Genomic DNA, 22443 nt, shown 5'->3' with positions numbered 1-22443 from the left:
GGTGATGATGATGATGTTGATGAAGATGATGAAGATGAATATTGTGACGATGATGATATAATGAGAGGTATGTTTTGGGGGGGTTTTCGAGTAACAATATCTCTCCTTTTATCTCCACAGTCAATGAGATCATCCGAAACGACCTGTCCAGCATCTCAGTGCATCTCAGTACATAAACTCTCTGCAGATACAAAAAGGGACAGAGGCAAAAGGACCACAAACCAAAGCTCCTATATCCACATGAGGAACCCCTTAACAGAGAGCTTTCACATTACCACTTCCTCATTGCTACATTTCCCAGATGCCTGATTCGCTTGCCCCTCATGACGCTGCAGAACGATTGGCCGACTGGTGGTCATTAACAGGAAACTGCAAAGCTCCATATGAACGAATGTTATAATATAATGTGAGACGGCCTTAGATATAATGGGAGGGACTGTGACAATTACTACACTTGCCTTAAATGACAACTCTTGCTCTTCCATGGACCAAACAGCTCAGTAAGACTGAATACTCGTTTCTTTACTGATTGCCTCTTCTTTATGTGTGTTGGGACTCTAATATACGGACAAGCCAATGGGTGTATCATATGTTGGTCAGAGCGTCCTGGCAAACCACAGCAACCCAAGCGGTGCCTTACAACATCACTCACTGACTAGAATGCAATGTCACTTCGATCACGTCAATCATTTGTTTACAGCGAAATAAAAAATGGCTGAATAATATGTAGGGACGTGTGTATAGGTTAGATCTGTGTATCAGTTGTTTTTTATTATGTCCTTGTCCATTTATACTGAATGTTGTGTATGATATTCTTTGTATAAACATGTATTTGAAATGTACTTATGCCTTAGCTCGTCATTTTTTTCCCCAATGCCTTCCTCTTTTCGATGATCCAATGTGTACCACCTCGTCGCGAGCATCTGTCTTGACACCTCGTGCCTCTTCTTTCCTTCTGCTCTGGCCTCCCTCTTCCCTTCTTTCTAAAATATGCACAAACGCTTAGACAATCAGGAAAGAGCCTACTGTACACGTTGTTAGGAGAACGACTGGGGTTTGCATGTACATACCATATGACGATAAGGGACTATCTAAGACAAAATATGTCCCTTGCCTGTATAATAAAGCTAGAGAAGGATGGAGGCTTCCGCTTGGGAGTAATTGATTTCTTCATATCAAAGGATTTTACTTTGGAAATGATTGTTCAAGCTTCTTCTTTGCTATTAGAGACAGTGGCTCAGTAGGCTTCAATCAGTATGTAATGCACTTTGCCATAATAGCAGTACGGGTTTCTCTTCAGTCATGACCAAATGTTATAGGATCTAGATTCCTATACTTAGTGTGATAGGACAGACATCCCTTACTGAGCCACGGGGTCTCATCTTATAAAGGTTGACAGGTCTGCAATCTTTTTCTACGTCGTGGAGTACAATGTCTTTCTTCAGCATGCAGAGAGTACTAATGATATGTATGATTTCGCTTTACGACACCGTTAAATAGCTTCATGAATAAATGTGGACTATAGGATAGCATGGCTCTATGTAACAGATTGATGTATCGTGCCTTATTCTCCATTGTCTCTCTGCTACAACATGATTGTAACTCTTAATCATTTTCTATCCAGGCACAAAGGTGAAACATATTTCCTCTTTAATATGAAATATTTATGGAAATTCAAATGGTGTTTTATGTACACTCAATGTGTTCTATAAAAAAAATGAATTAATAAATGACATCATGTTGACCATACTCACATGTGCATTGCTGTTATTAGGATTTTATTTAGATTTTTATGTTGAGTATTTTACACACACACACACACACACACACACACACACACACACACACACACACACACACACACACACACACACACACACACACACACACACACACACACACACACACACACACACACACACATGCAGTGATACTCTAGCTGTTTTATATTGCAGTCTTTACCAGATGGCATTGTCCCTGAATTTATGTGTGTGCTATCACAAATCATTACCAGAAATCATATATGATGTTTTATATATATGGTATATAAATGGTACATATATGGTGTTTTATCCCTCCGACTGTCTGGAATGACATAACATTTTTACATTTCCAATTCACCCTCAACGTTGAAACAATATTTTCCATACAGCGACACAGAATCAATAACTTACCAATTGCATCTTTCTAAGCACATTGAACTCGTTCCCTCCCTTATCCGCCCATGCTCCACATGGCTATGCTTTAGTTTCAGACTTTCTCTATAACTCAACAGCTTTGTGTTATACTATTTCGACCAATGTAAACCTTGGATGGTTCCAACCTGTCCCCATATGCCTAATAAAGCTTGACATGGACACAGCAGGACCTTGACGTGTATGGGCTATATTCAATTATCTTACCATGGCTTTATGCAGACATTTAAACTCTGGTGATTTATTTATCTCTCTCTCTTCTTACAAGGCACAATACAGTAGTATAGATGTATGGCCTATGTATTAGCAAAATGGTGAAATACAATTCAAATATATGGACAATAGTTTAGAATGTTTTACTTGGGCCGTTTTTCTTTATTTTTTTGGGGGGGGAGGGGTGTAAAAAGGTAGTTATGTTCGACGTCATTCTTCTTCTTATGCAATTCAAGCCTTTGATCCAAGATTCAAGCCTTGACCTTAATTCTGACTGACCTGACGAGCCTGGCGAGCTGCTGTGCTCGATCAAACATGCACTTCCTTCAGGTGTGTGTCTTTGCAAGGACGTGTATAGCCTCCGGTACGGTATTGCATGTGTGGAGTGGGTGGTTATGGGAGTGACATGGTGTTTCTCACCAAGGGAGCTGTACCACGCTCCTGTGTACCACCTGCCAGTCCTCCAGACTTTTTCCATCCAGCAGCAAAGTTTGGAATGGCCCATCGTCATAGTGACAGAAGTCAGGCGGGCAGGTCTGGGCGGTGCTCCCCTGTACACCCACGGCAGTCCCAAAATAGCCCCTCTATTTACAGATGCAGTCACGCCTCTTTTTCCTGGCGCCCGCTCTCACCTAGATCTTCCTCTGCCGGAGACAGCTACCCTTTGACACAGTTTGACACAATCATTGAAATCGCTATCATTTTATTAGAGGACCCATATAGTAGATTTAGAAGAAGAATCGAAATGACAAACTAATAGCAATGGTCCTATCGTGTTCACGTTGTGAGGCATTTATTGATGAAGTGGCCTAAGACAGCGTGAGATAAATCAACAGATTTCACCGCACCTTACGTGGCTTGATTCCGTGTGCTTCCTTTGTCAGTGAAAAAAGAAAATCGCCATGATTCTAGCGCATGCCATTTGGTTCCTGGGGCTCTCGTGCACCCTTCACCGGGCACGGGGCACTGCATAGAAGTTCCAGAGGGTAGATTTACAGGTTCTTTATGGCTCTGCTTCCTCTCTTATTGTATTCCTCACCTCGCCCTTGATTTCTGCTTTTATAAAGTGAATGCATAGCTAGGAACGGTGGTTCAGCTCTTGCCCTCTCTTCTCCTCTCCTCCAGCCCAGCCATCTGCAGATCGTAAATCCGGGATATAACTTACCTCTGTTATGAAGGGCATGTTGAGAGAACCATGAGGGCGACTTTAAGAGATGTTTTAAGAGATGATTGCTTGACCATGCATACAGTTGGACTTTGATATTCTGTCATTCTAAGCAATAGAGATGTTTTTGATGTTTTTCTATTTTGGTTAAAGGGGACAACTGCATGGATATTTGTTCCATGATCACAGTTAGAGACATAAGGGTATGTCGCTATGCAAATTTAGCAGGATAGTGGCGATATTAATGCTGGTCTCTGATCAGCATCTACTGCCCATGAAGAGGATGAATGATTATATTGCCCCTTATAAGGAGTGGGGAAGGAGGGGCTGAGGGTAGATAGTGAGTGTGTGTGTGTGTGTGTGTGTGTGTGTGTGTGTGTGTGTGTGTGTGTGTGTGTGTGTGTGTGTGTGTGTGTGTGTGTGTGTGTGTGTGTGTGTGTGTGTGTGTGTGTGTGTGTGTGTGTGTGTGTGTGTGTGTGTGTGTGTCTGGGGGGAGGGGGTATCCACAGGTGCACTCTCTCTCCACATGGGCCCTCTGGACACGTGACAGGCCAAACAAATGACCCACTGACATGGTCACATCAGTACGATGGCAAAGACGAATCCCTTTTTCAAAGGGACTTTAAGAGACACTTAAAAAGACAGAGCCAGATGGACTGGAAAAAAAAATGTGTGTATGTATTTTCTTCATCTGCAATCATTCAACTTGACTCACTATTTCTCTCTTAGGCGATGCGGGTTTATACAATTCTGACGCGGACATACTGTTGTGCTTGAGGAGACTTGAATCGAAAATCACTCAAAAAGAGTTCATTTATTGATATTAGTGTGTCAGGTTTCAGTGTGTCAATCGATCCAATAAATGTAATTCTGATATCCCCTCCTGATTCCGTTTTAATGCTCTAAATTCATGCGGATAGAAACGCTGAAACACTCACACACACTGTACCGTCATCGACCCTGCCATTTGCACATTAGCTTGTCTACCGTGCAGTTCTGTATACACTATGTAGTTGTGTTGACCTTACAGTAGCAGCAGACACGTGGGCTGCTCTTAATGGGGCTAGTCAGAGTTCAGGTGGGTGCTTAAGACTCTCTCTCTCTCTCTCTCTCTCTCTCTCTCTCTCTCTCTCTCTCTCTCTCTCTCTCTCTACTCACTCTCTCTCTCTCTCTCTCTCTCTCTACTCACTCTCTCTCTCTCTCTACTCTCTCTCTCTACTCTCTCTCTCCCTCTCTCTCTACTCACTCTCTCTCTCTCTACTCTCTCTCTACTCTCTCTCTCTACTCTCTCTCTCCCTCTCTCTCTCTCTCTCTCTCTCTCTCTCTCTCTCTCTACTCACTCTCTCTCTCTCTCTACTCTCTCTCTCTCTCTACTCTCTCTCTCCCTCTCTCTCTCTACTCTCTCTCTCTCTCTACTCTCTCTACTCTCTCTCTCTACTCTCTCTCCCTCTCTCTCTCTCTCTCTCTCTCTCTACTCACTCTCTCTCTCTCTCTACTCTCTCTCTCTCTACTCTCTCTCTCCCTCTCTCTCTCTACTCACTCTCTCTCTCTCTCTACTCTCTCTCTACTCTCTCTCTCTACTCTCTCTCCCTCTCTCTCTCTCTCTCTACTCTCTCTCTCTACTATCTCTCTCCCTCTCTCTCTCTCTCTCTACTATCTCTCTCTACTATCTCTCTCCCTCTATCTCTCTCTCTCTCTACTCTCTCTCTCTACTATCTCTCTCCCTCTCTACTCTCTCCCTCTACTATCTCTCTCCCTCTCTACTCTCTCTCTCTACTATCTCTCTCCCTCTCTCTCTCTACTCTCTCTCTCTACTATCTCTCTACTCACTCTCTCTCTCTCTACTCTCTCTCTACTCTCTCTCTCCCTCTCTCTCTCTCTACTCTCTCTCTCCCTCTCTCTCTCTCTACTCTCTCTCTCCCTCTCTCTCTCTCTACTCTCTCTCTCCCTCTCTCTCTCTCTCAGCTATGGGCTCTCGGATTGAGAGGACTTCATGTCAATCACTTGAGGCTTTTAGACGCCTTCTCTAAGCTCAATCTTTGTTTCCCCCTGACACTGATCTCACAATGAGGATCCGGAGGAAAGGGGAATGTCCAGCTATTCATTTTAATGATCCCTCTGTATTGATTGTTAACGGGGTGGGGGCGGGGAGAAAGGGTAATGATTCTTTGCCTTAGCAGGCCGATCACTCCTCTTAAAGGAGTAATCCACTAAATAAGCACTCTAATGGATGCCCAGCATGACCTCAGGGTGACCTGCTGGCACACCCCTGGTGGATTGGCTTCCTGACAGAGAGGAGACTATAGGATTTCTCAATAAGAGGTTTTAGTCTGGGTCACTGTCAGAATACAGTAAATGAGATGGACAGCACACCAGAAAACAATCTTTAATTAATCCAAATTGCTCTGCACGGACACATTTCGGCCGCAGCCTTATTCAGCATATACACATTTTATTTCACCTTTATTTAACCAGGTAGGCAAGTTGAGAACAAGTTCTCAATTACAATTGCGACCTGGCCAAGATAAAGCAAAGCAGTTCGACACATACAACGACACAGAGTTACACATGGAGTAAAACAAACATGCAGTCAATAATACAGTATAAACAAGTCTATATACGATGTAGGCAAATGAGGTGAGATAAGGGAGGTAAAGGCAAAAAAACGCCATGGTGGCAAAGTAAATACAATATAGCAAGTAAAACACTGGAATGGTAGATTTGCAGTGGAAGAATGTGCAAAGTAGAAATAAAAATAATGGGGTGCAAAGGAGCAAAATAAATAAATAAAATAAATACAGTAGGGAAAGTGTAACGGTTCTCGTCTGGTGAAGGAGAAGCGGACCAAAATGCAGTGTGGTATTTTTTAGACATGTTTAATGACGATGAAAAAACACGAACAATACAAAAACAACAAACGGAACATGAAAACCTATACAGCCTATCTGGTGACAACAAACACAGAGACAGGAACAATCATCCACGAAATACTCAAAGAATATGGCTGCCTAAATATGGTTCCCAATCAGAGACAACGATAATCACCTGACTCTGATTGAGAACCGCCTCAGGCAGCCATAGACTATGCTAGACACCCCACAAAACCCCAAGACAAAAACACACCACAATAACCCATGTCACACCCTGGCCTGACCAAATAAATGAAGACAAACATAATATACTTCGACCAGGGCGTGACAGAAAGAGGTAGTTGTTTGGGCTAAATTATAGGTGGGCTATGTACAGGTGCAGTAATCTGTGAGCTGCTCTGACAGTTGGTGCTTAAAGCTAGTGAGGGAGATAAGTGTTTCCAGTTTCAGAGATTTTTGTAGTTTGTTCCAGTCATTGGCAGCAGAGAACTGGAAGGAGAAGCGGCCAAAGAAAGAATTGGTTTTGGGGGTGACCAGAGAGATATACCTGCTGGAGCGCGTGCTACAGGTGGATGATGCTAGAGAATATAGAGAATCAACATAGCCAGATTAGCTCAAGACGCCTGTTAGACATGGAAATAAAGTGTGTAGTGAACGGCTCGGGCTCTATTCAATATGTATCGGTGAAACGATATGAATGTAAAGGTCATTTCTGATTGAGCCCACATATGCAGTGTTTATGCAGTCTCTGCAAACGCGGGAACTTGCCTTTAAATGCCAATCACCATGTAGTGCTGAACTTTCGCGATACAGATTGAATAGAGCCCCTAGTCTCACCTTCACAAAAATGTATCACAAAGAGCAAAACAATTAGGTAACTTAAGAAAATAGTGTCTTCCATCACTACTAACCTTTGCCATCAAAAACTGTTCACTTGTCCTCCCATTCTGTGGTCCAACAGGGTTTTCCTCACCTGATACCATTTGGGATCCAGTAATTCCCCTCACATGAGACATTTTGTGATCCATCTCAAATCGGTTTTGAATGCCCTGCTTCTTGGCCTTCAGCAGACGACTCGCAGAGGACTCACAAGGAAGTGCTTCCGCGTTTTAGAGAGCCAGTAAACACCGAGGTATTTCCTCCTCTGTCCACAGCTCAGACATTCTGTTTCATAGTCCCTACTGTGTGTATTGTAGCACAGAAAACAGTCATCATTCTCAAAACAGTATTATGTCAACAGAAGCCCCTGCACTTTCTGTGATGGGACTGTGTGTGTGTGTGTGTGTGTGTGTGTGTGTGTGTGTGTGTGTGTGTGTGTGTGTGTGTGTGTGTGTGTGTGTGTGTGTGTGTGTGTGTGTGTGTGTGTGTGTCTGTTTGTGCACGCGTGTAAATGGTGTGTGTGTGTGTGTGTGTGTGTGTGTGTGTGTGTGTGTGTGTGTGCGTGCGTGTGTGTCTGTTTGTGCACGCGTGTGAATGGTGTGTGTGTGTCTGTTTGTGCACGCATGTGAATGGTGTGTGTGTCTGTATGTGTGTGTGTCTGTTTATGCACGCGTGAGAATGGTGTGTGTGGTTGTGTGTGTGTGTGTGTCTGTTTGTGCATACGTGTGAATGGCGTGTGTGGTTGTGGTTGTATGTGTCTGTGTGTGGGTGTGTGTCTGTTTGTGCACGTGTGGGAATGGTGTATGTGTGTGTGTGGGTGTGTGTCTGTTTGTGCACGCGTGTGAATGGTGTGTGTGTGTGTGTGTGTGTGTGTGTGTGTGTGTGTGTGTGTGTGTGTGTGTGTGTGTGTGTGTGTGTGTGTGTGTGTGTGTGTGTGTCTGTTTGTGCACGCGTGTAAATGGTGTGTGTGTGTGTGTGTGTGTGTGTGTGTGTGTGTGTGTGCACGTGTGTGAATGGTGTGTGTGTGTGTGGTTGTGTGTGTGCACGTGTGTGTCTGTTTGGGCACGCGTGTGAATGGTGTGTGTGTGTGCTTGTATGTGTGTGTGTCTGTTTGTGCACTCGTGTAAATGGTGTATGTGTGTGGTTGTGGTTGTGTGTGTGTGTGTGTGTGTGTGTGTGTGTGTGTGTGTGTGTGTGTGTGTGTGTGTGTGTGTGTGTGTGTGTGTGTGTGTGTGTGTGTGTGTGTGTGTGTGTGTGTGTGTGTCTGTTTGTGCACCCATGTGTGTGGGTGGGTGTGTGTGTGTGTCTGTTTGTGCACGCGTGTGAATGGTGTGTGTCTGGTTGTGTGTGTCTGTGTGTGTGTCTGTGTGTGTGTCTGTGTGTGTGTGTGTGTGTGTGTGTGTGTGTGTGTGTGTGTGTGTGTGTGTGTGTGTGTGTGTGTGTGTGTGTGTGTGTGTGTGTGTGTGTGTGTGTGTGTTTGTGCACGCGTGTGAATGGTGTGTGTGTGTATGTTTGTGCACGCAGGCAATTAAGGTCACAGTTATGAAAATTTAGGACAATAAAGATGGCCTTCTACTGACTCTGAAAAACACCAAAAGAAAGATGCCCAGTGTCCCTGCGCATGCTGCAAGGAGGCATGAGGACTGCAGATGTGGCCAGGGCAGTAAATTAAAATGTCTGTACTGTGAGACACCTAAGACAGCACTACAGAGAGACAGGACAGACAGCTGATCGTCCTCGCAGTGGCAGACAGGATCGGTACATCCGAACATCACACCTGCGGGACAGGTACAGGATGGCAACAACAACTGCCCGAGTTGGCCTCCCGGATGGCGCAGTGGTCTAAGGCACTGCATCACAGTGCTAGCTGTGCCACCACCAGGTGCACGGTGTTTCCTCCTGGCTTCCGGGTTGGATGTGTATTATGTCAAGAAGCAGTGCGGCTTGGTTGGGTTGTGTTTCGGGGGACGCATGGCTCTCGACCTTCGCCTCTCCCGAGTCCATACGGGAGTTGCAGCGATGAGACAAGACTGTAACTACCAATTGGATACTACGAAACTGGGGAGGAAAAAGGGGGTAAAAATAATAGTAAATAATGAAAAAACAACTGCCTGAGTTACACCAGGAACGCACAATCCCTCCATCAGACTGTCCGCAATAGGCTGAGAGTGGCTGGACAGGCTTGTAGGCCTGTTGTCGTAAGGCAGGTCCTCACCAGTCATCACCAGAAACAATGTTGCCTATGGGCACAAACCCACCGTCGCTGGACCAGACAGGACTGGCAAAAAGTGCTCTTCACTGACAAGTCGCGGCTTTCTCTCACCAGGGGTGATGGTCGGATTTGCGTTTATTGTCGAAGGAATGAACGTTACACCGAGGCCTATACTCTGGAGCGGGATCGATATGGAGGTGGAGGGTCCGTCATCTGCTGCGTTGTGTCACAACATCATCGGACTGAGCTTGTTGTCATTGCAGGCAATCTCAACGCTGTGCGTTACAGGGTTGACATCCTCCTCCCTCATGTGGTACCCTTCCTGCAGGCTCATCCTGACATGACTCTCCAGCATGACAATGCAATCAGCCATACTGCTCATTCTGTGCGTGATTTCCTACAAGACAGGAATGTCAATGTTCTGCCATGCCCAGCAAAGAGCCCGGATCTCAATCCCATTGAGTACCTCTGGGACCTGTTGGATCGGAGGGTGAGTGCTAGGGCCATTCCCCCCATTAATGTCCGGGAACTTGCAGGTGCCTTGGTGGAAGAGTGGGGTAACACTTGAACTGGTAAATCTGGTGCTTTTGATTTTGACCCCCCTTTGTTCAGGGACACATTATTCCATTTCTGTTAGTCACATGTCTGTGGAACTTGTTCAGTTTATGTCTCAGTTGTTGAATCTTGTTATGTTCATGCAAATATTTACACATGTAATGTTTGCTGAAAATAAACGCAGATGACAGTGAGAGGACGTTTCTTTTTGTGCTAAGTTTAGTACACTCTGATAGTACACTCCTGACGTACGTAGGTTAGAGTGTCTGTCAGCTACAATTGGTTGATAAGGGGTGGGAGAAAGATGACACTACTTTGTAAACCCATACTGCACTTAACCTCAAGGCAACCCTGTCATCTCCAAAGATTGTTATTTAATATAGCCCATATGAATGTGTTATCATAAAAGCCTTGCTTTTTTTTGCTAGGTGCCAACAATCAAGTGTTGCCTTTAACGTTTGATGACCGTGTACATTGTTGCACAAAAAGAGTAGCCAAGGTCAAGACAACTGTGTAATGGGCTAAATGGAAAACAAAAGTCTCTCGCCTTCCACAACGGGCCCAAAATGATACTATGAAGTTGCACTCAAAGTGTTTTTGATGAGTTTGGACAAAGTGGTAATGTTAATGCCTGGGAGTAAGCCGACCATTGCGCATAAAACTTTCAAATGCAGCCAAGCAGGTGGAAAGAGTCGAACGAAAACAGACATGACATAATCATATAAATAATTGTGCATAGCAGGATTCCCATAAGAACCATATGTTTCCATCCGTCAGGAAATATAGTATGTCAAGCATCACAGTGTTAAAAAAAAAAGAAGAAGAATTTAGCAATATTAAAAGTCAGTCGCCTCCAGAGTCTGGAGGTGAATCAAATCTCATTTGGCTCCTCTGATCGCTCAGCATTCCTTTAATATTGTCTTGAATCATTTAGAGAAATCCCTTTTCGTCTCGTCCCTTTTTGGAAATCCGTTTTTGGCTTTCCAGTCCTCCCTCTCAGGCTTTTACCAGACGTGGCGTAAGGAGGGGAGTATGGTCGATTGCATAACGCCAGGCGAGACCTGATTGTCCCTGGCCTTAACACAAAATTCAGTCATTCTCAGCATTCTCCTATCCCACGTCGGCCCATTAAAGAGCAGTGGGAGCTAGGATTTCCCCTCATATGTTTTCAATTGAAATTAGGATCACAATGTATGCTGTACACATAATTAAAGGGAGCCAATAGAGGGAAACAGACAGTGTGAGATTTGGGTCAAGAGCGGGCGACTGAATGAGAGAATTGGTTCGAGAGACAATAGGAGAGAGAGAGTGAGAGAGAGAGCGAGAGAGAGCAAGAGAGAGATGGCCACAACTACTCCAATGACGAGAGAGATGGCCACTGCTACTCCAATGAGGAGAGAGATGGCCACTGCTACTCCAATGACGAGAGAGATGGCCACTGCTACTCCAATGACGAGAGAGATGTCCACTGCTACTCCAATGATGAGAGAGATGGCCACTGCTACTCCAATGACGAGAGAGATGGCCACTGCTACTCCAATGACGAGAGAGATGGCCACTGCTACTCCAATGACGAGAGAGATGTCCACTGCTACTCCAATGACGAGAGAGATGGCCACTGCTACTCCAATGACGAGAGAGATGGCCACTGCTACTCCAATGACGAGAGAGATGGCCACTGCTACTCCAGTGACGAGAGAGATGGCCACTGCTACTCCAATGACGAGAGAGATGGCCACTGCTACTCCAATGACAAGAGAGATGGCCACTGCTACTCCAATGACGAGAAAGATTACCACTGCTACTCCAATGACGGTTTCACCAAAGCACCCACCTTCACGTAGGTCAGGCAGTCCACCTGCATTACAGTTTGCACATTCACAGAAGGAATAGCATTCCTAGAAGCAATAGCATTCACAGAAGCAATAGCGTTCACAGGAAAAGCAGCCTAATTTGCTAGTGCTCTCTCTCGACAAATAGTGGATAAATAAAATGAATCACTTCATATATTACTTAGCACCTAAAGTTATCTAACCTCTGCTATTGATGGGCCCCTGCACACTTAAACCACTAAAGCCACAAAGAGCATATGTATGGTAGGAGACAACAGGAGATGATGAACCCAGATGTCCACTGGGGATCCTTGGGGGCCGCTGGGGTCTGAATCAGGCAATGACTTGGTTCCTCAGTGCTCTCTATCTTTAGGGCCTGTTGAGAAAAAAAGCACACACCTGCACCCGCTCTCACTCTCACTAAGTTACTGTGAGTGGGTGGGATTCGGAAAATGATCGAGACGTGACTCTAGCGGCATGGGGCAATACCCAAGAGACATGCACAACTCCTACGGTACTTTGAGCAATTTCAAGATGCATTCAAAAAGCAGAAAGAAGGGCAAATCGAAAATGAGTAATGTAAAAAATAACAGAAGTATGGTCTCCGGAAATATATATACAGTATATTTCTGGAAATTAAGATCACAATATAAAGACAATTATCCTTCATCATTATCAATGTGATACAGTGATATTTATACAATTATCTTGAATATGGCTTACGATGAAAGGGCTACTTTAGTTGGAGTCATTAAAACTCCACAAATTTCTTGTTAACAAACGATAGTTTTGGCAAGTCGGTTAGGACAACTTATTTTTTTTAAAAGTTGTATTCATAGCTAAATACTTTCCCATTAGATCTTGCTGGCAGATTGAAGGCGTATGTGATATCCATAGGTCTCAGCTGTATTCCAGGATGTGGACCCCTGCTCTGTTCAGGTCTCGCATCTCACTCTCAGTTTGTGTTACCATTACCTTAGCCTGACATCTACTGGTCAAAGTATCTACAGTTGAAGTCGGAAGTTTATATACACTTCGGTTGGAGTCATTAAAACTCGTTTTTCAACCACTCCACAAATGTCTTGATAACGAGCTAAAGTTTTAACAAGTTGGTTAGGACATCTACTTTGTGTATGACACAAGTCATTTTTCCAACAATTGTTTACAAACAAATTATTTCACTTATAACTCACTGTATCACAATTCCAGTTGGTCAGAAGTCTATATACACTAAGTTGACTGTGCCTTTAAACAGCTTGGAAAATTCCAGAAAAGGATGTCATGGCTTTAGAAGCTTCTGATAGGCTAACTGACATAATTTGAGTCAATTGGATGTGTACCTGTGGATGTATTTCAAGGCCTACCTTCAAACTCAGTGCCTCTTTGCTTGACATCATGGGAAAATCAGAAGAAATCAGCCAAGACCTCAGGAAAAAAATTGTGGACCTCCACAAGTCTGTTTCATCCTTGGGAGCAACTTCCATGTTCATCTGTACAAACAATAGTACTCAAGTATAAACACCATGGGACCACGCAGCTGTCATACTGCTCAGGAGGGAGACGTGTTCTGTCTCCTAGAGATGAATGTAATTTGATGTGAAAAGTGCAAATCAATCCCAGAACAACAGCAAAGAACATTGTGAAGATGCTGGAGGAAACAAGTACAAAAGTATCTATATCCAGATTTAAACGAGTCCTATATCAACATAACCTGAAAGGCCGCTCAGCAAGGAATAACTCACTGCTCCAAAACCGCCATCAAAAAGCCAGACTACGGTTTGCAACTACACATGGGGACAAAGATTGTACTTTTTGGAGAAATGTCCTCTGGTCTGATGAAACAAAAATAGAACTGTTTGGCCATAATGACCATTGTTATGCTTGGAGGAAAAAGGGGGAGGCTTGCAAGTCGAAGAATACCATCACAACCGTGAAGCAAGGGGGTGACAGCATCATGTTGTGGGGGTGCTTTGCTGCAGGAGGGACTGGTGCATTTCACAAAATAGATGGCATCATGAAGTAAGAAAATCATGTGGATATATTAAAGCAACATCTCAAGACATCAGTCAAGAAGTCAAAGCTTGGTTGCAAATGGGTCCAGGTATTGGAGTGGCCATCACAAAGTCCTGACCTCAATCCTATAGCACATTTGTGGGCAGAACTGAAAAAGTGTGTGCGAGCAAGAAGTTCTACAAACCTGTGTCCGTTACACCAGCTCTGTCAGGAGGAATGGGCCAAAATTCTCTCAACTTATTGTGGGAAGCTTGTAGAAGGCTACCCAAAATGTTTGACCCAAGTTAAACAATTTAAAGGCAATGCTACCAAATACTAATTGAGTTATTGTAAACTTCTGACCCACTGGGAATATGATGAAAGAAATAAAAGCTGAAAAAAATCATTCTCTCTACTATTATTCTGACATTTCACATTCTTAAAATAAAGTTCCTAACTAATAAAGATCCTAACTGATCTAAGACAGGGAATTTTTACTAGGATTAGATGTCAGGAATTATGAAAACTGAGTTTAAATGTTTTTGGCTATGGTGTATGTAAACTTTCCGACTTCAACTGTAAGTATGATTAGGATTACAGTGATGCTTTATATCCATGCTGGTGATAAATAAACCACAGAAAGTTGATAATGAGGTCAGCAATAGAGTACAGAAATACAAAACATGTACATAAGTATACATTTTAATTGACATGAGCCATACATAATTACAGTACATTACATTAAAACTGCAGTAAGGTTGTATACAAATAATGTAACACAAACGTTGGTTTTGAAAAACTCCCATAAATTATAGACTGGTAAAGAATAAACATAAATGATCTTTTTGTTGACATTTGCAGTACTAGAAACTCAAAAATGAAGACACTGTTTTGTCCCAGTAACATATACTATTATATCACTATTATATCACTATACTTAATTACCCTTCAAGCAAAAAAAGGCATTCATCTTCTTTAAATAAGATTTGTAAAAAGCTGAGCAATAAAATTTGATCATCTTTGTGGTCTTTGTAACAATAAAAGTCTAGTCTGAGACATCAATACACTGGCCTCCCATTATGGTGTTTACCTCAATATAGGCAAACTGACTCATATTCATTAGGGCACACTGTATAGATTTCGTATCTTAATTTAAGCCAGTTTGCTACAGCAGGAAAATAATTCTGCAACAACAGGCAATTTGAATTATTATTTGGATTGTAATTAATGGGCATTTTTGTAGGGGATGATATTTTTTTCGCAAGGGAAAATTAAGTCTGAAATGTCAAAGTGGAAATTGCAAACTTCAGAAGCCTTTTAAACCTTTTAAGTTCCTGCATTGCAGAAAAATCTATCTTGCAACAAGGTGATCAAATGAAGGCCCTACATCTGAGGCAAAACGTTTTGAAACTTAATTCAACAGTAAATAAACACAAGCGATTTGGTACCATTTAGTTCCTAATCTGAGGATGTGCTTCAAAGAGATCCTTCCTGCAACCATAGGGAGATATTTCATTGCTTACGCAACAGACGAGATACCTCAAAATCAGTTTAAATAGGCAAACTCACATGATGAAAGATATATTTCCAGTGTCAACCATTTTTGTTTTCTACAGTGAGTTTCTACAGTAAGCCACATCTTGATCCCTACTTTGTGCACTTGGTGTTACAAGGGTCCCCTGATTTGAAGAGTCCGTAGACACTGACCAAGGGAAACATGGACAGGGCACCCAGCATGGAGCCAAGCTGCACTACCGCTCCACACCAGACGAGGGCGCTGTGTCCCTCATCCCGAAGGATCACCCCAATGATCACCTTCACATAGGAGAGGGTCAGGACAAACAACATCCAGGCTATGACCTACAACAGAGAGTAGATAGACATTGCAAACAAAATATTAGAATTGTGTTAATATTCACAGTACATTGGAGGATCGTAATTTAAAAATAAAAAAATTCACCTTTATTTAACCAGATAGGCCAGTTGAGAACAAGTTCTCATTTACAACTGCGACCTGGCCGTTGTAACTGCATATTGAACAACATGGACATGGGTTTGAATGTTTACTGTCGTTTAGGAAGCCTTTGTTTGACCTCAAATATCCCATTTTCACTCAGAAACACATCGTTTTCAATGACCCAATTAAATCAAGTTGAAGTCATGTTGTGTTCAGATCATATCAGCAATCTTGCAACGTAACACATGTATTTTCTCTATTCCATGACGTAATAACAGAAAGAGACTTACTATTAGTGCGGTGCCTGAGACACTGTGAACCAGTAGAGGACAAGGGCTCAGTGCAGCCATGGCCATGATGTAAGTACCAAACCCCGTCCCAACTATTGTCAGAAGCCCAATCAGCACCAACGACCTAAAAAAGAACAAGGAAGAGCTACACAGTCAGTTGAGGAAGTGGGTTGGAAGATTCAAGGCGTTTGGATTGTGTAAATTATCCACTGAAGTATTGCATGTTTTAAGATGAGACAGTGCAATGTTTTTTAATACTGTTTATTCTGTATTTTCTTATAGAAATCAGCTTGATTCAGTGACTGCAGTCATTCTATTCCAGCCATTACAATGAATCCTCCCCATGTCTACCTTCAACAGCGTTCACTGGTGACTGCATAGATCTGAGATTCTGTGTTCAGCAAATGATTCATCAGTCCGTTATGCTAATCCAATGTCGGGCTTACCTTAAGGGCAGGAACATGGCAATGAAGCAGGCCACGGGGTTGGCCACGGCTGCCATGGTGGCCGCCAGATGGTAGGCCTGGTTCCCGTAGGGCAGACAGGAGTAAGACTGCACTGAGGGCAGCACTGCATTGGTCAGGGCATTGACCCAAGCCAGAACCACAAAGATGAACGCCAGCTCCGGCCCACTGTAGAAGCCCGTCCCGAAGGAGCTCCGCCGGGCTCTCCGGTGGCTATCCGGAGAACTGATCATGGCCTTCTCCTCTTGAGGTCTGTGAGACAGGGACGGGGCTTGGTCGCTCTTCTCCTCTGCCAGGCCTCCGTTGAAGTATAGCTCGCACTTCCTCTCCCTGGCCATGGCCGGGTGGTGGTTGAGCAGGAGAAAGGCGGCCAGACACACCACCATCATGGCACTGAGGAAGAGGAAGAAGACCTGGGCCGAGAAGTTAGCAGGCTGGTATCCAGCCTGGAGCTCTCCACTGGCCTCTACAGTGGCGTTAACCCCTAAGGTCCCATTGGCTAGGCTAGCCACTGTAGCATTCCGACAGTGAACCACCCCCACCCCCTGCACCAGAGCCACTACGGCAGGCACCAAGCCACTAACGCCCTCCCCTACAAAGTACGTAGTGAGGTACTGGGGACCGAGGCGCATCATGAAGGGCAGGAAGGTGACCGAGGAGGTGCAGTCCACCACAGAGATTAGGAAACAGAGCACTAGAAGGGGGACACTATGCGTAGAGCCCGCTAAGGGCACCGTGTGCTTCCAGAAGAAGGCCAGGAGGAAGGTGGCGACCACGCCCAGGACCACTATGGAGTAGATGACGGGTCGCTCGTCCAGCTTGCCCGGGCGGAAGCGGTGCATGAGGGTGACGAAAAGGGGCCCCGCATTGGCCATCTGGATGAGCACAGTGAGGTAAGAGGGCAGGTACCAACCCTCTGGGATTTCTGGCACGATGAGGGGCAGCTCCACCCACATCCCGTTGATGGCCACCCAGGAGCCCATGCCAAAAAGGCATGCCAGCACGTGGGTTAGGAGAGTCATGGTGAAGGGCAGGGGCACAGCCAGTAAACAACTTGCATAAAGGACCTGAAACACACGAACAATGCACATTATTGAAAAGCAACAACATACATTGCCATAATACTGATCATGTACTGATATATTCTTTTATTTTTATTTTTTTTATTTTTAGGGTGTAGATCAGCTTTAATATTGCAGATAGATTGTAGCTTCCATCAATGTAATTGTCTGCATCACTTCCAATCCCACATTGTTTTGTGCAAATATATATATATATATATATATATATATTCCTTTACCAGAACACAGAGCTAAATCAATGTGCTGCTAAAATCCCTATTCTCAGCTCTGCAACATCAGCGCAATGACAACGTTATATGAACACATTTCCATAGTTTCCTTGGTTCTCATCAAGGTTAACATACATGTAAATGTTGGTGAGGTCACACACGTTGTCATTGGTTACAAAAGCCAGCCTGTCTGCTACACAGTATGTGACCATAAGACTCAGACTCAGCAGCCTTCCCTCCCCCGCCCCCCCCCCTGAATGTTGACCTTTCACACACAAACCCACTGGTCTCCGAACAGCCCATACAGACAGGCTGAACCTACACCTCATCCTTTTCTGTGGAAGTACACCATGGTAAGAGGGTGTCACTGTGACTTCTGCGGATTCATAGTTCCCTGTCATTCAACGTCTGTAACTGAATAGTTGATGAGTCACCTCACTCAGTGTATGGGGAGAAACACTGTTTTTATTTACATACATACCGATACACACACACTTAAACTTGAGAGTTTACAGAACTACTGTATGCTCACAGGAACTCAACCCTAGTTCCTCTCGTCCTGGTTCTTCTTCAGCTTAAATCCATCCTACACGGAAGAGATCATCATTCCACAAGCCTCTTTTAAGTCCATCTGTTCCACCCTGTAGCTGAGACATTTTGATAATTAGGCAACATGGGATGTGAGTGATGAGGAAATAGTCAAAGCAATAATACCACTGGTTAGACTATTTCCACAACCCATGTTGCCTAATTAACAAACTGGCTCAGCTTCAGTGTGGAGCAGATGGACTTACTTACAGAGGCTTGTGGAATTACTTTCCAATCATGATCTTACCTTGTGATGCAGTGGGACTGCCTATTATGTCTCCTTCTCTCCTGGGTAACTTCTCACTCCGTTGTGATCAGAGCATTATTTTATTACATCAGCCAGCATGTGTGCCCATTCAGTTCATATTCCCTCCCCCCGTCTTTATCTCTCTTACACACACTCTCACGTGACTTCTGTGTCTCCCATTCAACTGACAGAACAGGCAGTGCGCAGGCTCTATGACACTCTAATCCCCCGGGTTTGAAAGGAGCCTCTTTCGAAAATGATTTATCCATGTGCCCTGTCGCTCTGCCTCCCTGCGGCCCCAAGAGCACTAGAGAGGGGGGGGGTCAATTACTGTACCCTCCCCCTCGCCTCCACCCCTAGAAAATATGACCTTGGCTCTGCCCCCACTGAACAGAAAATGTTGGCTGTAGCGTGAGAGAAAGAGAGAGAGAGAGAGAGAGAGAGAGAGAGAGAGAGAGAGAGAGAGAGAGAGAGAGAGAGAGAGGGCGAGAGAGCGAGAGAGGCAGCTGTCTGGTACACTACTACACACTAGTTATAAGAAGCTGTGTATTTATAATTGATTGTTGGAGGGCAGTTCTGACTACTCCAGATTGGTTTTAGGAGAATGTTGCAGTGACCTAAAGGGGTGATGATGAAACAGGTTGTTACTTTGCCCCTGAGTAACCTACTCAAAGGAAATGCAGTATATGCTACTTTGACCACTTTGTCTATCTGTAATGTCGATGACCTTACTGTAATACAACACACCCAAAACACATGAAAATGCAGGATTTACTTGTTTGCTCAATATTCTTCCTGTCCCATGTTCTCTCCAACAGCCTCGAGTCCTTGGAGAGTCATGAAACGTGTCTACCCCATAGAGATTGATCCATTGTGTTTATCTCTATGTTCTACCCTCTAGTATCGTGCCTATATAATGTTGTCACAATCATATTGTGCTGTTGATCTTTTTCGAATTGTTAATTTGACATAACACGATTTTGTCTGGGGTTCATTCCGAAACCGTATTACAGCGAGATTGACATTCAAAGGTCATTTCCAATTGAGCTGGCAACTGCCGTGTTTACCTGGAACGTTGTCGACGAGGCTTTGTTTTGGAGTACATCGTGCCTCAAACCTTTTCTCACAGTGGGATTCAGTCAGCTAACATTTCCTTTCGTTTGCTCAGGTTTAACGATTGTCTCCTGATTCAGATGAATGTTGGGCTGTGGAAATTGGACCCAACACTGCATTATCTAGCTGGAGCATATGAACCAGTCATATGAGGAAAAAAAGGATTATTACCTAATTGTTCTTCCATTATCCCCGAACAGAAACAGCAGGTATTTCCTCAGCCTATAGTGAACATGTGTTTCTTCACAGTGAAGAAATGGCCGTGAAGTGCACTTTTGGCAAAGTACATACATTTATAAAAATCACACATCAGTGTAGCAAACTCTTGTTCTGTGAAACAAGTAATTAAACTAAGTCATTTTTTGTTTAACCATTCACAATAAATCTTCAGTAGAAATCAACAAAAATCTTACGCGGCCATATGGTACTACTAAAACGCTATTGAATATACGGCACATCGCCAGTAGACCAGTAGATGGCGCTAAAAGCATCTGATTTCGTTTTTCTTCCTTCACCTCACATTGGAAGTAGCCCAGACAGTTATACAAGAGAAGGACAAAGTGATATGAAGACTGATGAGAAAGTACATTCATCTGCATTTTACATGATCATGCAATGCAATGGCAATTGTATTTCAACTACCCCATGTAATTCCAAGGAAAAGCGATAACATCATCCATACTGTATTTCACCCATTTCAATTTGTTTGGTATTGTATAGCTGTAGCCAATCCCCAGCCATTATCACGGTGACAGAGAGACCATTCGTCTTTTCCTTCCTTGTGCAACCCTTGGTAAAGTTTCAGTATGTTGTTGACTGTAAAAATAAGACATGGAAATAAGTACAGTCAAGTTAGTTTCACACAGGCTACTCGCTAGGAGAAGGAAAACCAAAGAACACCAAACTTCATATTGGATGTACTGCACTGTACCACTAATTGCTAGAAAAGGGGGTATACAACTTAATTCATGTGAATTGGCATTTAAATCCTAAGAGGTAGGTCGTCTTAGGTAAGATGGGGTTAGTTTGGGACACCTGCAAATACATACAGTGCAGCGCGGTAAAGTAAGAAACATAGAAAGGTCCTCAATTATCTTTGAAGAGACCTGATTAACTTGTTGCAGCTCTCAATCCAAAACGTTACGTCATTTCTCCTTCCACACACAGTCAAATATGCTTCTGTTAGGCCATCCCAATTACCGTGGGAACTTGATAAATGATAGTAATGCACACCTGAAAAGTAATTATCATGGGTCAAATCAAATCTAGAGAAAGACAGTACAAGAAAAGTGAGGATTTTATAGCTCAATAAGCAACCAGGAAATATACCTCCCCCATTATATACCTAAAGAAAATACCCTCCCACATGCCCACCCATCTGCCCACCCATCTGCCCTCCCACATGCCCACCCATCTGCCCACCCATCTGCCCTCCCACATGCCCACCCATCTGCCCACCCATCTGCCCACCCACATGCCCACCCATCTGCCCACCCATCTGCCCACCCATCTGCCCTCCCACATGCCCACCCATTTGCCCACCCATCCGCCCTCCCACATGCCCACCCATCTGCCCACCCATCTGCCCACCCATCTGTCCACCCACATGCCCACCCATCTGCCCACCCACATGCCCACCCACCTGCCCACCCACATGCCCACCCCATCTGCCCGCCCGCCACCCTATCATGCAGGGCTTATACGTCTTGTCTGATAAAGTTCTTGAGTTACAAAAATGCCTTTGTTTACATTTGCTCAGATGTACTATTTGCAATCCAGGCTGGTTTCGTCAGATTCATGTGCCCTATAGCCATGGGATTAAGATGGATGTAAGTCGCTCTGGATAAGAGGGTCTGCTAAATGACTTAAATGTAATGTAAATGTAAATGTCAGGCGGTGTTTGGCTGTGAATCGTGAACCATCCTCAGTAACACAGTTCACTGGTCTCTCATTAAGTTAGCTCTTTCCTGTCTTTGGGAAGGGATCCAAGCTGCAAGGCATTGTTCGGACTGTTCTTTACTTCATTACCAGCACAGTGAGAGTGTTGAGTCTGCCAAGTAGGACGAAAAGAACTCACACTCAACTGTGCAGACGAAGGAGCCCATGATTGGCCTGGAGGAATTTGCTCTCATCGCTCTCAACATTCACTGGAACGCTTCAGCTTTACAGATTGAATAGAGCCCTAGATCAAAGTATTTGACAGAAAGCAACTACTATTTGAACCCAGGCCTGGTGGGCACTCACGAGCTGGACACAAGTCCAGCCACAGGGCACCATGGTGGTTTCACTTCAGGCCAAGCCGGTCAAGCAGGTCACTCTTATGACCTGAGTTGGTGCTGGCTGTGTGTGTGTGGAAACACAATTGACCCTTTTCTTCCCCTTCTCTCTTTCTGCCGGGTCTTTGTGGCTCCATTTTGCACAATAAATATTTGTGCGTTTTGGCTGACACGTATTAATAGGACGTTGGACATGTATGAAGGGTCTGAGCTTGGAGAAAGCCAAAAACAAAGGTTACAGAGTAAGACGACCACCTGGGTATTATGTTAGATGTTGTTCTTTCTACATTCGTATTAGGTACAG

General features: G+C 44.1%; 2 protein-coding genes and 1 long non-coding RNA gene across 6 annotated transcripts in view; 1 reads left to right on the top strand and 2 right to left on the bottom strand.

Annotated features, from left to right (window-relative positions):
• LOC135520030 (nuclear factor of activated T-cells, cytoplasmic 1-like) overlaps positions 1-1749 on the top strand; it is a 90884-nt gene extending 89135 nt beyond the window's left edge. For both annotated transcript variants that reach the window (XM_064945337.1, XM_064945338.1), the window contains exon 10: positions 121-1749. In XM_064945337.1, coding sequence (XP_064801409.1) covers positions 121-176 — 56 coding nt within the window. In that variant the 3' untranslated portion in view covers positions 177-1749. The remainder of the gene's footprint in view (positions 1-120) is intronic.
• Positions 1750-6003: 4254 nt separating this feature from the next.
• Positions 6004-7529, bottom strand: LOC135521225 (uncharacterized). Its single transcript, XR_010452510.1, has 3 exons — positions 7451-7529; positions 7355-7416; positions 6004-7021 (listed from the first exon to the last, which is right to left on the bottom strand). It is a non-coding gene; the product is annotated as an uncharacterized LOC135521225 (long non-coding RNA).
• A 7070-nt stretch (positions 7530-14599) lies between these two features.
• Positions 14600-19073, bottom strand: LOC135520029 (riboflavin transporter 2-like). 3 transcript variants are annotated; one of them, XM_064945334.1, is made up of 4 exons: positions 18751-19073; positions 16607-17691; positions 16161-16284; positions 14600-15773 (listed from the first exon to the last, which is right to left on the bottom strand). In XM_064945334.1, the coding sequence occupies exons 2-4, from the start codon at positions 17644-17646 to the stop codon at positions 15561-15563; spliced, it is 1377 nt and encodes a 458-aa protein (XP_064801406.1). In that variant the 5' UTR covers positions 17647-17691; positions 18751-19073; the 3' UTR covers positions 14600-15560. The 3 variants fall into 3 exon arrangements, with proteins under 3 accessions (XP_064801406.1, XP_064801408.1, XP_064801407.1); XM_064945336.1 differs by lacking the exon at positions 18751-19073 and adding an exon at positions 18397-18549; XM_064945335.1 differs by lacking the exon at positions 18751-19073 and adding an exon at positions 18448-18549.
• Positions 19074-22443: the final 3370 nt, after the last annotated feature.

This window comes from Oncorhynchus masou, chromosome 29 (assembly GCF_036934945.1).
Source record: "Oncorhynchus masou masou isolate Uvic2021 chromosome 29, UVic_Omas_1.1, whole genome shotgun sequence".
NCBI lineage: Eukaryota > Metazoa > Chordata > Actinopteri > Salmoniformes > Salmonidae > Oncorhynchus > Oncorhynchus masou.
This window is presented reverse-complemented; position numbering and strand designations above follow the sequence as displayed.

What these genes read in the sequence shown, in the direction of transcription:
- LOC135520029 (XM_064945334.1), bottom strand. Translation starts at nt 17,646, where the DNA reads ATGACTCTCCTAACCCACGTGCTGGCATGCCTTTTTGGCATGGGCTCC. An exon ending in GCCATGTTCCTGCCCTTAAG is followed by an intron (nt 16,285 to 16,606) that starts GTAAGCCCGACA and finishes GTTCTTTTTTAG; the next exon opens with GTCGTTGGTGCTGATTGGGC. An exon ending in TCTCAGGCACCGCACTAATA is followed by an intron (nt 15,774 to 16,160) that starts GTAAGTCTCTTT and finishes TCTCTGTTGTAG; the next exon opens with GTCATAGCCTGGATGTTGTT.